At 39.3% G+C, this 15,999-nt stretch overlaps 1 protein-coding gene across 7 annotated transcripts in view; it reads left to right on the plus strand.

The window, feature by feature from the left end:
* The window catches only part of gramd1bb (GRAM domain containing 1Bb), a 105,053-nt gene extending 89,451 nt beyond the window's left edge, over positions 1-15,602 (plus strand). For 6 of the 7 annotated variants that reach the window (XM_079620556.1, XM_079620551.1, XM_079620552.1 and 3 more), the window contains 16 exons: positions 479-563; positions 1,729-1,832; positions 2,687-2,782; positions 2,863-2,943; positions 5,117-5,232; positions 5,409-5,580; positions 5,661-5,853; positions 6,903-7,049; positions 7,927-8,045; positions 8,143-8,285; positions 8,610-8,713; positions 10,435-10,629; positions 10,714-10,804; positions 11,274-11,381; positions 12,068-12,191; positions 12,271-15,602. In XM_079620556.1, coding sequence (XP_079476682.1) covers positions 479-563; positions 1,729-1,832; positions 2,687-2,782; positions 2,863-2,943; positions 5,117-5,232; positions 5,409-5,580; positions 5,661-5,853; positions 6,903-7,049; positions 7,927-8,045; positions 8,143-8,285; positions 8,610-8,713; positions 10,435-10,629; positions 10,714-10,804; positions 11,274-11,381; positions 12,068-12,191; positions 12,271-12,360 — 1,968 coding nt within the window. In that variant the 3' untranslated portion in view covers positions 12,361-15,602. The remainder of the gene's footprint in view (positions 1-478; positions 564-1,728; positions 1,833-2,686; positions 2,783-2,862; positions 2,944-5,116; positions 5,233-5,408; positions 5,581-5,660; positions 5,854-6,902; positions 7,050-7,926; positions 8,046-8,142; positions 8,286-8,609; positions 8,714-10,434; positions 10,630-10,713; positions 10,805-11,273; positions 11,382-12,067; positions 12,192-12,270) is intronic. The other variant, XM_079620557.1, reaches the window with a different exon arrangement.
* Positions 15,603-15,999: the final 397 nt, after the last annotated feature.

Genomic DNA, 15,999 nt, shown 5'->3' on the forward strand with positions numbered 1-15,999 from the left:
GCTGTATAAGTGTAGTTCATTATTAGTTAACGTTAACTAATGTAGTTAACTAATGTTAACTAATGAACCTTATTGTAAAGTGTTACCATTATTGCTGTTGTTGTTCTGCCATGGCAATAGAGCATCACGTTCAATATTGCGTGTAAGGATCTCCATTTTACACTGTTGATTTCAAGACTCTTCATCAAACCTAAAGTGATTGTCTTGTGTTTTCTTAGAGCATTTGTCTATGTTTGCTCTGCTGTTAATGATGCGGTGACAGGAGGGAAGATTGTGAACGAGAAGTCGTGGTTTACTCGTGTCTTCTGTCGCTCCGCCGTGGGAATGAACTCGTCGTGGTTCTTCTCGCTGATGCATGGCCAAACTAAACCAGCATCTGACTGATGATCAGCTGTGTGAAAGAGCAGAGCGGCTGTTCCCTACTGCGAGTGTGTGTGTGTGTGTGTGTTCCTCATCTACTGTTTTATGTGTGTTGTAGGTCCTCAGTCCCACATATAAGCAGCGTAATGAAGACTTCAGGAAGCTCTTCAAGCAGTTGCCGGACACAGAGCGGCTTATTGTGGGTAAGAGTGTGATCATTAACAAATCCAAGACTTTATGCAATCAAATTAGCATTTGGACATAGTATTCATGAGAGAGATAAAGTAAATATCTGTGAATAATATTTAAAAGGTTTTGGTCACCTAATTGATTTTTGTGTTATACACTGGAAAAAATTGAAAAGCAGTGTCATTTATTTAAGTGCATTTACAAATTGATCTAATCGACAATCATGGTTTCCACTTGAAACCTGTTTTGTTCAGTTTGTCTAAAAAGAGATTTTGTTTAAGGAATATTTTCTCTTGACATCAGAGTGTTGATGTGCCGAACACACACTGACTGGCTTTATGGCTTTTATGATAGTTTTTGTTGTTTAAGTACATACAGAAAATAAAATGCATATTTTTAAAAGACATCACAATAAACATGAATGTCTTTTGAAGTTGTTTTTATTTATAGTAAGAAAACTAAATTAAATATTGATTTAATTTAATATTAAAGCTAATAGTCTTGTTTGTGGTGAAATTAAGTTTTTATGTGTGTGTGTGTGTGTGTGTGTGCGTGCGTGTGTGTGTGTGTGTGCGTGTGTGTGTCAAAATATTGACATTGACAATCATTGTGTAATTGTAATACATACATGTAGCTTATGTTTAAAGAAAATATAATTATTAAGTATACGGTCTATATAATAAATCATATTTTTACTTTGTATTAATGTATTTGTCCTTAAATATTTTTGATTAACATTAAATCCAAATGTAAGGTTTGAACCAAAACATAAATATAATTTGAGAAAAACGAATCAATTTGGCTGTGACAAATGAGTCTTTTTTAAGTTGGTCCAAAGTATAATTTTTTTCAGTGTATGTAGATATTTAATATTAATATATTTCCATTAAAAAGTTTTATTAAAATTACAAAATTTTAGATACAAATTCCATTTGACTTTATAGAGTGTCAATTTATAATTAATAATACATTATATTTAACTATAAAACTATAATGAACTATTAAATGTATAATTTAGAATTTAATTAAATGCTTTACAGGTTAAAGGTTCTTAATTTATTTGATTATGTTCTTCTTTTATTTGGGACTTGATGGATACAAAACTGAAAAAAATATTGAATTGAATGATTTGACATGAGAGACACGTTATGGACGCTGAGCTTGTCCTCTCATTGGCAGACTACTCCTGCGCTCTCCAGCGGGACATCCTCCTGCAGGGCCGCCTCTACCTCTCCGAAAACTGGATCTGTTTCTATAGCAACATCTTTCGCTGGGAGACACTGGTATGATATACTTTAAAGTTCCCCTATTATGATTTTTGGGATATGACCATTCCTGTAGTGTGTAATATAGCTGTGTGTGAATGTAAAAGGTCTGCAAACTTTCACAGATCAAAGTAAATGATAAATGGAGTTATTGTCTCCCAAAAAAAAAGAAGTGATTCTGAACTGTCTGAGACGAGTCCACGTCTTACATCCAGCTTTTCGGTTTGTAACAAGTTTGCATAATGCCAGCCTACGGTCTCCATCGGCTGCCCGTGAACAGCGTCTACTTTGACCCTCAAACACTGTAGTTGTCTGAGACTGGAAGAGTTTAGTTTATGTTGTCGACATGTTGAGAAGACGCTCTTGTCTACACAGTGAAAGCAAATCTACTCTGCATGCACTTCCAATTAATGAGGACTCGCACTCGAATTGATACTATAAAACCAACTGTGCGTATCACTGTGTATCAAGAGCTGTGGAAGATCCGGAGCTCATTCACATATGGTAATGAGCGTTTGGTTTCTGACCAATCACAACACACTGGGTCATTTGACCAATCAGAGGAGAGAAGGCTCTCAGAAAGGAGGGGTTTAGAGAGACTGAATCCTTTATTGGACCATTTCAGACACTGAGAATAGAGCTCATGCTGCAATGTATATTATGAGAAAATGTGTTTTTTGAGCTTGGATGCACGAAAACCTATTGTAGGAAACCTCTAAAACAAAATGAAAGACCTTTAATATAGCACAACACGGGCACTTTTACTAAAACTTGTGTAGCTACAGCCTGAGAGATTGGAGAAGAGTCATGTTGTGTTGCTTACAGTGTGAACATGTGTGATGTTGTACATGTTGTGTTGCATGTGTACACAGCTTACAGTACGGCTGAAAGACATCTGCTCCATGACGAAAGAGAAAACCGCGCGTCTGATTCCCAATGCCATCCAGGTGTGCACGGACACTGAGAAGGTGAGAGACACACAACCGCACGCGGATACGACTGCACACGTTAACACATTCAGTTAAGTTGTTCTCGATCTTCCCTTCAGCACTTCTTCACATCGTTTGGTGCGAGAGACAGGACTTACATGATGATGTTCAGACTTTGGCAGAACGCACTGCTGGACAAGGTGAGAATATAAACACGGTAATGTTGTTAATACTGACACTGAAATAAACAACAACCAAAAAGTCCTATCAGTGGTTTAAGACATGGCAATAAAGTAATGACTTCTCTCAATTCAATCGTTTTATGTTTACTGTACACCTGCAAACCCCGGGTGGGTTTAGTGAGATTATATAAGGAGAAGTGGAAAGAAATATCTGTGCCAGAATAAGTAGAAACCGTGCGCTGATCATTTTTGCCACGTTTCAAATCTACCGTTTCTTTCTAAAATACTGGAAAGGATTGTTGTAGCCCAGGTCCGGGATCATCTTTCTGATAATAGTGTATTCGAGCAATTTCAATCCAGTTTCTGTCCTTATCGTAGTGTTGAGAGTGCATTAGTTAAGATCTCTAATGACGTACTGTTAGCTGCTGACTCTGGACTTGTATCCATACTTGTTCTGCTCGATTTGAGTGCAGCATTTGATATGAACTCGCACAGCCGTGTCCTAACCAGACGCGATGCGATTCCAGCGACAAATGATTTGTCTGTCCACACTAGACGCATCGCGATTGCGAGATGCGTAAAAATCAATCAAAACCCACAGCCAATCAGAACAGTGGCAAGTGCACAGCACCAGAGAGTAATTTTGACGGCAATCGCAAGAAAAAGGATAAGTAGGCTACATAATTCACAAATATTACACCATTTAAACATTATTCAAATACATAGGCTACCAAGTTACTAAAACAATCTTTGTCAAATAATACACTTGTTTCTTCACAGTTTGACCGTTCTTGTTTCCATTTGCTTAATTTCAAGATCTGAGGTGAATTATCCAGTGTTGCTTTTACAGTTACAAAGCTGGAGCACTAAATGATATTCAAAGTCACATTACACGCTTTTAACATTAAATAAAGCGCATAAACAGTGCCTGAGATTATCATTGCCACACTTTGTGTTTTTTTTTGGTTTAGCACGACGTTGCAGAAAAATATAAACCGTTTCTAAAACAGAATCGTCGCGTCGCCGTCTCGGCTGGTTAGGACAAAAACTCTGATTAACATGGAAAAGACCTGTTGTCGCGGCGTCGCGTCGTGTGTAGTTAGGACACGGTGTTAGACAGACAGTCTATTGGAATCATTGGTACCCATTTACGGGTCGTACTCAATTTGTACAGCTGAAGCAGTTTAGATCAGAGCCTTCGTACATCAGTACGGGTGTTCTGCAGGGCTCAGTTTTGGGTCCTCTCTTATTTATTATTTATCTTTTACCCCTTGGTAATATTTTTAGGAAATTTGGTATTCAATTCCATTTCAACTTTACCTATCCTCCAAACCTACCTCTACTGTTCCTCCATCTGTCCCCTCAGATTGTTTAGCGGAGATTAAAGATGGGTTTACATCAGGTTGTCTGAAACTTAATAGCTGTAAAGCAGAAATTATTCTTGTCGGCTCAAAAACCTATCTGGCACTCAATAATCTTGCTCCTTCATATTTATCTGACCTTCTTAATAATCATATTTACACTCCTACTCGTACTTCTCGATCATCTGCACTTCTGCACTCACTCTTGTTCTCCATCGAACTCGTACAACTTCTATGGGGTCCCGAGCCTTTAGTCGTGCAGCTCCTTATTTATGGATCTTGCTGCCACACGAAACAGTGAAAGTCTTAAACTCACCTTAAGATCCATCGTTTTAGGCAGGCTTTTATGTGATTACCTGGTATGTTTTTATCCAGTCTGTCCAGATGTTGATTATTTGTTTAATGTTGATAGTTTTATTGTGTTTGTAAGGTGTCCTTGAGTGTCATGTAAGGCACCTATAAATACAATGTATAATAATAATAATGTTAATCCACTTAAAAAACGCTCAAAATTTTTTTTTAGTAAGCACAAGTTTAGCACGCGTGCGAATCCTTTAATTGTAACCAACAACATGTAAATGTGATGTAAATAAGAGATTCATTGAGCAGCTTAGTCAGCTTTTTATTATTATTAAAATGGGATATTTTGCAAGAGAGCACAGAGCACAGTGAGTTTGCGCTGAACTGAATTGTTTGACAGCTTCAGTAATTATTAGAAGAGCGCACTTTGCTTTTTTTCATGCTGCCTAGTACACACTGCAAAGTTTCTGGATTGACAACATACGATTTGTTATATCTGAGCTCATAATGACGGCTGTCTCTGTGTTCAGCCACTCTGCCCTAAAGAGCTCTGGCACTTTGTACATCAGTGCTACGGCAATGAGCTGGGACTCACTAGCGACGATGAAGACTACGTGCCGCCTGATGATGATTTCAACACAATGGGGTGAGTTAAACGTGCATGCAACTAACTTTAGTCGACTATTAGGGGGCAGCCCTCATGCTTTCACAACTATTGTTAAAAAAAAAAACGCATATTCAAATTTGGTGTTTAACAGAAATGAATGTTGGACAAATATCATACCACATTCCTTCTTTGTGTGCTTCTTTGTGCATGTTCAGATACTGTGAGGAGATCCCAGCCGAGGAGAACGAGGTCAGTAATGACAACTCATCCAAGAGCAGCAGTGAGAACAAGCAAGACAACAGTTCACCTCTGACACACAAGAGATCCATCACCCAGTCCACCATCACCTCCACCACACCTCCCAGCAGCACTGATACACCGCTGTCTGTGAGTATACACGCTCCAGAACGCCGCACAGATGCCGATTGAAGAAACTACATTTAAAGTGTGCCCTCTGCTGGTTTCAGTTTGACATTGCAGCTGAGGAGTACACCGACTGCCTTGCTGATGGAGATCTGCTGACACTCCCTCTGCTGGTGGAGGAGAGGAACAGCGAACCGCCGAGTCCTCTGGGACCCGCGCCGCCACCTTCACTCGACTTCAACGACAACGAGGATATACCCACTGACCTCAGTGATTCCTCAGAGACGCATGATGAAGGTTTGAAAATACGCTTTCACTGTTTCTTGCATTCCTCCTGTTCGAAACTATATTGCTAGCACTTCTTGAGTTACTGCCTCCTTAAGATGAATCGCTTGTTCTGTTCCTCTTTTGTAAGTCACTTTTGAGTGAAAGCGTGAATAAATAAGTATATGTGACCCTGGATCACAAAACCAGTCACGAGTCACTAGCATAATGGCATAGTGCCAATAGCATAGTATGGGTCAAAATGATCTATTTTTCTTTTATGCTAAAATTCATTAGGTTATTAAGTAAAGATCATGTTCCATGAAGATATTTTGTACATTTCCTACCGTACATATATAAAACATTTATTTTTGTGAGTGAATGCAGCACAATCGCGAACATAAATGGACAACATTTTCTCAATGTTTTGAATTTTTTGCACCCTCAGATTCCAGATTTTCAATAGTTGTATCTTGACCAAATATTGTAATATCCTAACAAACCATACATCAATGGAAAGCTTATTTATTCAGTTTTCAGATTATGTATAAATCTCAATTTAAAAAAATATGACAGTCATAAATGATGCATGCACAATTTGGCATGTTTCATAAAAGAAAGGACTTCAAGCAATGTGCTTACAACTACACAGTGTGCTTACAAAATCTTTTTTTTTTTTTTATCGAATATTTGAATAGAGGGTGAAGATGTCATATATATATATATATATACTAATATATATACTAAAGCTCTTTTTCAAACAATGGACAAATGGATATGCTATATATTCGATTGTATGCAAAAAAAAAAAAAAAATATATATATATATATATATATATATATAAACATTACAATATAAAGTGCACTCTTTCACATTTTCAAATCAAATATCAAAATGTTTCCACAGTTTGGAAGCAACACAAACATGTTGTAAATTTGTATTAATTGTACATATTCAGAAGTCATAATTACATATTCTGTCTTACTCTGGAAATGTCATTTGACTCTACACATAACGTGATGCCAGTGCTTGAGTAGTGCAGTGCAGGTGATCTTTATGTGTTTCTTGAATGTGTGTTCAGGAGATGAGGTGCAGGCGTTCCACGAGGATCTGAATGGCCGTCACTACATTAATGAGGTGTATAAATTCAGTGTCGATAAGCTGTACGGCATCCTCTTCACGGAGTCCCAGTTCATGACAGACTTTATGGACCAGAGGAGATTCACAGGTCAGAACCCTTCATAAACCTCTCACTGAACTGATAGATGATCCCAAATAAACTCTGATAGACTGATCAAGACCATGAGGAGGTTTCAAGTCCGGCTCACTGTGTATTATCCTGATTATTACTTGGCTACTTGCCAAATAATTCAATATTTGAGTTTAAGATGAAATTATTTGAATAAATGTATTATTTATTTCCTGTTTCAATACTTAACTACACGTCTATAATATTTCTGATCAGTGTTATATTAGTATCATTGAGACACTATTATAGTTTTTATCAGTTAGTGGACCTCAATGCCTACTCTCAAATTACATCATTTTACAAAAGGCCTACATGGGATAAAAATAATTTGACAATTAAGATTAGTTAAGTGCCATTTATTGTCAGCCAGTTTCATGAAAACAACAAAATCCATTTATGAATAAAAAATAACCAATGAAAACAATATAAGTTTTTCTTAGTTTTTCTCAGTCAAACCACTGACTGCTGCTGCTACTGGTTGCTTTTAGAGGGAAAAGCTGGTCTAGGATCAATATTTTCCATAATAATAGCATATTGGCGTTTCAGAAAGCGATCCAGAAGGACCTTCTATCTCTTCTTTAGTGCAGCTCAACCGGGGATTATTTAAACGAGTGACATTGTGACACAAAATCTGGAAGAAGTGCACTGTTGTCAAAAACAAGTTTGTTGTAGTTCTTTCTGTCAGAATATCTCCATTTGGAGGGAACTTTGAGATATTTTTATGCTCAAAAAGCAACATTACACTCTAACTAAAATTGAAATTATTGTATTTTTTATGTTTTAGGTAACTAAAATAACCCTGCTTCTGAAATGCTTGTATTTATTCTACGTTCAATTGTCACACATCCATTCATAGATGTGGTGTATCACCCTTGGAAGAAGGAGGATGCGGGAAATCAGACGAGAGATATCATGTACACAATCTCCCTGACCAACCCACTGGCTCCTAAAACCGCTACAGTCACTGAGACTCAGGTGAGACGTTCATCTGGACTGCACTTCTCCTCACTTCTGCTGTCTGGATTATTTCTTTTGTTGAATGTGTTTGAAATGCAACTTCTCTCTGGATTAGACGCTGTATAAGGCCAGCCAGGAGAGTGAGTGCTACATCATTGATGCGGAAGTCATCACTCATGACGTGCCGTACCATGACTACTTTTACACCCTGAACCGCTACATGCTAACACGTGTGGCCAAGAACAAGTGTCGGCTGAGGTACGGATGAACAGGATGGCAGTTTTATGGCCAAAGTCAAACAAAGAGAGTTACCTTCGCTATTACCTTCGGGTCGGAGATTTAGGATGCCAGAGTTTAAACAAAAAAAAAGGATCCTTCTTGCCACAGGCAGTAAAATGCTTCAATAAAATTTTGATTTTGTGATTTTTTTTTAATATGGTGTGATTTTCATATTTATGTACATTGTTTATTTTCTGTATGAATGCATGATGAAACTTACTGAAACACACTTTTCTCCATGGGGATTATAAAAGTCACTGCCACAGGTGTGTGTTGACAATAATGTGATTGGTCTGTCTTCAGGGTTTCTACAGAGCTGAGGTACAGGAAACAGCCATGGGGACTGGTGAAGGGCTTCATTGAGAAGAACTTCTGGAGTGGACTGGATGAGAACTTTAAAAGCCTTGGTAAGACTCGATTTCAACCGTTATGAACCACCTACAGCCATAATTGATTATTATTATTATAATGAGCTCCACTTACAACTATCTTCAGCCCTAACCACAACCTTCTTGAGCTCCACCTACAACAAGAGAACTTCACACGCAACAATACCAAGTCCCATACACAACTATATTTAGCTCGACCCATTACAAACTTCAGCTCCTTCTACAACATTTCTTATTATTATCGATGTTAAAACAGCTGTGCTGCTTAATATATTTGTGGAAACGGTAATATATTTTTTTCCTGGATTCTTTGAATAATTGAATGTTTAAAAGAACAGCATTTATTTGAAATAAAAATATTTCCTAACATTATAAATATGGTCACGTTTGATCGTTTTAATGCGCCCTTGCTTAATAAAAGTATTCATTTATTTTAAAAGAATAAACAATATCAAGCCCCAATGCACAACATTGAGCTCCACCCACGATATAGAGTCCCACCCTCAAACTTGAGCTCCAGCTATAACTAAATTAAACTCTGTCCAAGTCCAATCCACTACAACATCAAGCCACAAGCACAATTCTAAGCTCCACCCTCAACAACATTGAGCCCCACCCACAGCAATACTTAGCTCCACCCACAGCAACATTTAGCCCCACCCACAGCAACATTTAGCCCCACCCACAGCAATACTTAGCTCCACCCACAGCAACATTTAGCCCCACCCACAGCAACATTTAGCTCCACCCACAGCAACATTTAGCCCCACCCACAGCAACAGTTAGCTCCACATACAGCAACAGTTAGCTCCACATACAGCAACATTTAGCTCCACATACAGCAACATTTAGCTCCACACACAGCAACAGTTAGCTTCACCCACAGCAACATTTAGCTCCACCCACAGCAACATTTAGCCCCACCCACAGCAATACTTAGCTCCACCCACAGCAACATTTAGCCCCACCCACAGCAACATTTAGCTCCACCCACAGCAACATTTAGCCCCACCCACAGCAACATTTAGCTCCACCCACAGCAACATTTAGCTCCACCCACAGCAACATTTAGCTCCACCCACAGCAACATTTAGCCCCACCCACAGCAACAGTTAGCTCCACCCACAGCAATATTTAGCCCCACCCACATCAACAGTTAGCTCCACCCACAGCAACATTTAGCCCCACCCACAGCAACAGTTAGCTCCACACACAGCAACAGTTAGCCCCACCCACAGCAACAGTTAGCTCCACACAAGCAACATTTAGCCCCACCCACAGCAACAGTTAGCTCCACCCACAGCAACATTTAGCCCCACCCACAGCAACAGTTAGCTCCACCCACAGCAACATTTAGCCCCACCCACAGCAACAGTTAGCTCCACACAAGCAACATTTAGCCCCACCCACAGCAACATTTAGCTCCACCCACAGCAACATTTAGCCCCACCCACAGCAACAGTTAGCTCCACACACAGCAACAGTTAGCTCCACCCACAGCAACAGTTAGCTCCACCCACAGCAACATTTACCCCCACCCACAACAAAAGTTGAGTCCCACCCACAGCAACATTTAGCCCCACCCACAACAAAAGTTGAGTCCCACCCACAGCAACATTTAGCTCCGCCCACAACAATATCAAGTCCCACTTTTTAGTGGTGGTTTGTCACGACAAAAAATAAATAATTAATACCAAAATAAATCAGTACCAGTAAATAAAGTGTTGTTGATTTGTCAGAGCTGGAGTTAGCAAAGATGGAGGACGCTGTAATGGAAAGCCACAGACTGTCTCCTAAAGCAGTGAAGAACTCCACCCTGAGGCGGAGGAAAAGGGGTCTCGCTCACCTCCGCACAGCCCATCTAGATGAGACTCTCAGCCCTGTTACCACACCGACAGACGAGGAGGTCATCCACCGCATCAAACACGTGGCAGGTGAGCTCATGCACATCCAAATATTCACAAACTACATATTTTAGGTTTAAATGTATATGCCATTTGCATGTGCTCCGCCCACAGGTTCCACTCAGACAAGACACATTCCTGAGCACACGCCAGGGGCCGGGATTCTCAGCAACCTCTCTAAACCATTACTCATCATCAGCTTTGTGTAAGTGGTACTCATTTTGCTTATACTAGTACTGACATGAGTTTATTCATTTTTATGTTTGTTTTTATAAATCTGACTTGGTGAAACTTTTTTCTTTTCTTTTTTTTGTGGTTTTGCCTCTTGTGGTTGGCCTTAGGATCTGTATAAGGTACATTCCCTTACTGATGTCAAATATTTATACAATTCTATTAAAAAAAATCACATACTGTCATTCTTGTCCATTCTCTTGGTTCCCCTCTATCAGTTTTATGCTGCGCTCCATTCAACGCAACTAAGAACATAGAATTGGTTCAAATTTAACAACATTACAATTTTGTTTATGTGGACAATAGTAGGAATATCTCACGTTTGACTTGTAATGTTCTTGTATGGTTCACTCTACCGTCACAAGATCTGTGTTTTCTTCACTGAATGTGTCCACGGTCGGTCTTCTTGAAGGTGTGCTCAGGTGTTTGTTGTCTCTCTGCAGTCTGGTGCTACTGGTGTTTCTGAATGTGATGCTGTTCTATAAACTCTGGATGCTGGAGTATTCTGCACAGAGCCTCACCAGCTGGCAGGGCTTACACATACATGAGAGGTACAACACACACACACACACACACCCCAAAACTGCTGCTGCTGCAAAGCTCCATCAGGGTAAAGCAAAGTCACTTTTTTTCAATTAGCAATTTTCCACACTACATTTCAAAAGTTTATAGTCAGTGATTGTTTTTAGTGTTTTTGAAAGTGTCTTGTGATTATGAAATTATTGAATAAAAATACAGTAATACTGTCAAATATTAATACAATTTAAACTAACTGTTTTCTATTTTAATATATTTTCAAATGTAGTTTATTCCTGATTGATGCAAAGCTGAATTTTACTTTATTTTGTCACATGATCCTTCAGAAATCATTCTAATGTTCATTTGCTGTTCAAGAATAATTTATTATTGTTGTGCGTCAAGTTCAAGTGTTACTCTTTTGGCGTAAGTCGACTTGCGTTCGGCTTCATTTCATATGCTTCATTTTAGTCAATGAAGTTTTAAATATGGATATTTTTCTTACACGAAAGCAATCGCTTCACTTCAGAAGACATTTTTTTATATAACTCCGATTGTATTTGTCTGAAAGAAGAAAGTCATATACACCTAGGGTGGCTTCATTCTGAGTGAATCATTGGCTAATTAAAACATTTTAACTTTAAACTCACTCAACAGACCCATGAAGATCACTGAGTTGTGGTGTTTTTGTTACCATGTGTGTGTGTACCTTGTGTTTTAGCAGCAAACTGCCGCAGACACAGATGGAATGGGCACAGCTCCTGGAGTCCCAGCAGAGGTACCATGATACTGAGCTGCAGAAATGGAGAGAGATCATCAAATCGTCAGTACTGTTATTGGATCAGGTAAGATGTCTGCACGCACGCTGAAGTGATTTTATTGAACGTGATTATTATAATAGTATGCATATGTGTCTCCACACAGATGAAGGATTCCTTACTGAACCTACAGAAAGGTGTGGGACTGCGAGATTACAACTCGGACTCGGACGAGAAGAGGAGTCGATATTACTGACGGTCACCCTCCAGGCCACCAGGGAGCGCTGTGCAATGTAGAGCCACGTATAAGAACGAAAGGCAAAAAACAAAGGGCCCATCTGTGCGTGTTTGACTATGCATACCAAACAAAAGAGACACTTGATAGAGACCAGAAGAAGAAGAGATGGACCAGATGCCGTCATCGGACGATCCAAGTGGATCCAAGTCAACCCACGGGAAGTGGGGCCGTATCTGTCCCGTGGAATTGTGGGACGGTTACGGTCCGAGTGGGCCCATCACTGTTCCAGCTTTCTTTCAGGTTCTCTTTCTGGGGATGTTACTGTACACTCCTGTCAGAGGAACGGGAACGGACATGAGGAAGGGTGTCAGGAAAATGAAGAGCATGCTTTTTATTTTTAGCCCTCCTTTCTTTTGAAGTGTTTTTATTGGTTCATTGGTACAAAGAATGAGGAAAAGTGTCTTTTTAGCTTGATTTTGACCAGTAACGCCACAGCTGCCCTGTCCCTTTTCCATTTGTGATGAACGAGATGAAATCTAGTTCGCTCGTACTATAATATCAGGGCTGGTTTCCCTGATAATCCTGTGCTGGACGGTTTCATTCACTGCTTAGTTTCTTCAAAAAGGGCCATTTGCGCTAAAAACGGAGACCTTCCATTTCTGTGAAGCGTTAACCATTATGCTAATGTGTATTTGCACCAGAGAAAGACTGTGAAAAGGGACACCGCAGACGGGAAGATGGATAAAACGTTGTTAGTTTTTGATTACTAAACTGTGATATCTCCTGATTTATTTGAAGATGTAGGAAAAAAATATATGAATATGTTTGAAATATATACTTTATTCAAGATTTAATATATATTTCAATATACGTAGAGGTCATTGCAGATATTTATTGTTCATTTATGTACATAGGACACTTATCAAAGCTCTAGACGGAAAGCGTTTATAATTATTAAACTGCGTTTTCTTCAGCAACACGCACAAGCACGTTTGAGACGTGTATCGTGATTCGATCGGTGTCTATTTTGGTGAATGTAAGTGTGTTTGTGTGACGTTTGAAATCATTCCACTTAGCACGTCTTGTGTCTTCCTCCCGGCACATGAAGCCAAACTGCCTTGTTCTTGCCCAGCATCTCAATCCACTGGGCGTCTGTTTACACACCCGCCTGGCTTCAGAAAGCCAGAAACCGACCATATATCACTCACACGCTTTCCCCGCTGTAGTCCTGTCTCTGATGTGGTCTGAGGTGAGAGTCTGGACCAGGAAGCACTGCGGGAAACCACACTAGACTCACCGTTCATTCAGTTTTTAATTTAGCCCGCCGTAGCCCATAGTTATTATGTCATTTTAAAGGAGCGCGCCGACTTTTTGGGACTTTATCTAATTCCCCGTATCCCCCAGAGTTAGATAAGTCCGTACATACCCTTCTCATCTCCGTGCGTACCGTAACTCTATCTGACGCACCCACCGCTAGCCTAGCTTCGCACAAAGACTGGAGGTAAATGGCTCCAGCTAGCATACTGATCCCAATAAGTGACATCATAACGCCAACATTTTCCTATTTACATGTTGTGATTTGTATAGTCACCGTGTGTACAAATAAGGGAGCAGGGAGTATGCTAGCTGGAGCCATTGACCTCCAGTCTTTGTGCTAAGCTAGGCTAGCGGTGGGTGCGTCAGACAGAGTTACGGCACGCACTGAGATGAAAAGGGTATGTATGGACTTATCTAACTCTGGGGGATACGGTGAATAAGATAAAATCCCAAAAAGTCGGCGTGTTCCTTTAAATCAGTCAAATAAAAGAAAAGTTATGGGAGGTAGTTATGATATTTTTATAGAGCACAAGTGCTCTAGCCTAAACCAAATATAGTATTTATAGATGGTAGAATTTATTTATATACGATATGAAATGCAACAATTCCCTTTTTATGCAGACAAAAATTTAAATTCTCATGTGAGACGACATGAAGAGATGTGGCACTTTACGTCAAGCCGTTGTGGGGCAGAAAGCCTGATATACAGTAAATATATGTTTGCTGGCACATTGCTGGCGGGACATATGATAATATTTCAGCTACAAACCACATGGTATTGTATTGATGAATGAATGTAAGATCTGGTTTTGTTTTCCCAGAAAAGCATTAGCAGTAATGTCCTTTGAATCAGCGCTGTGGGATCTGATGAGTTTGCTCTTTAGTGTTGCTCTGTGCAGTGTTTGAAGCGGCATCTTATTCCAGAGCGTGCGTTTGGACAGTTTCTCCTTCTGGTTTATTCACTGTTCAAATCTTCTCTCAGTTATAAATCTCAAGAGCTTTTATTTTGGCATTAGAGTGCATCTGTATTGGTTGTTGGGTGTGTATTCTGATTTCTCTTTTTTTTACTATGCGTGTTTAGAGAAAAGATGAATCATTTGTTTGCTCGTGGTTTGCTATTTTGGATCTGAGTGAAAATCAAATGAATGACTGTCACAATCATGTTCACTGTACTGTATGTGTGCAAGTGTGTGTGAATGCCTATGTGAAATCAAAGTTGTTGTTTCTGTGTGAACCACCTTCTGTTAAAAACTCCACGAGTAAACATTACTGACTCCACCAGAGCAAAAAAACGATGATTAACTTTCAGCCTGATCTTCTTGCTCGTATGCAGCGACTTCTCATGATGTATCTGACCAAAGATTTGAGTTTGCATTTTGCAACTGAAAAATGTTGTCGCTATTAGAGACTGAAATTATATTGAGCATTTGTGATGAAGTATTCAGGCTAAAGAAAGATTGTTCTAAATTATATTTTGAATTTTCATATCACACTCGGTGCATTAAGACTCTAGACCCGTTCCACTGATGTCATTTCCACTGTACCGTTGCTGTAGTTCCTTGAATGACAACAACTGAGCAACAAACTGTCTCACAAATCAACTGTTTTATTTTCTTGAAAGTGTTCGGATTGATTTCTGGAGATGTCCATCTATGGCATCCCATAACTTAAACTGCTGTAGCAATGACTTGCTGTATTTTTTCTTTTCTTTTCTTTTTAGAACTATTTTTATCTCTAGACCAGGCTGGTTTGTACATGTTTCCATATGCACTGTATGTATATGACAATATGCGCAGTGTTCACTGATATAGGAAGCAGAACTGTGCTGTGCACAGTTTTCCATTCTTCCAACAACTTTTGTCTAATAGAAGCTCTGATTCAGTGGCTCTCTGATCTATGTGAAGTAGACGGAGTGCAAATAATAATAATAAAACAACACTGGGAAAATACCTTACGAGTTTTATTCTGAGTGCCTCTTTTCCCCTTGAAGGTTCTAGAATGCTTCGCTTTAGATGCCCCACAGAAATTGTACTAGCTACTAAATTGTACTTGTTTTCTTAAATGCACTGTGTTACAAGTATGCTAATATCACACACTGACAAAATTGCATCATGCTTTTGGAAGTGTGCCTGGAGCTGAGTCAAAGCACACCTCATTAAAATCGAATCTTACTATTTTCCACACAATAGAGAGTGTACATTATCATGTCTAGCCACGCGATGGAGACATAACCCAATCATTTCGTTACGTAATAGCCAGACGCATTAGCCTACTAGATTTTTGTTAATGCCTACATATTTTTAAATATAGCATATATTTATGCATATATATAAAATATAC

This window comes from Phoxinus phoxinus (assembly GCF_949152265.1).
Source record: "Phoxinus phoxinus genome assembly, chromosome: 8".
Taxonomy (NCBI): Eukaryota; Metazoa; Chordata; class Actinopteri; order Cypriniformes; family Leuciscidae; genus Phoxinus; species Phoxinus phoxinus.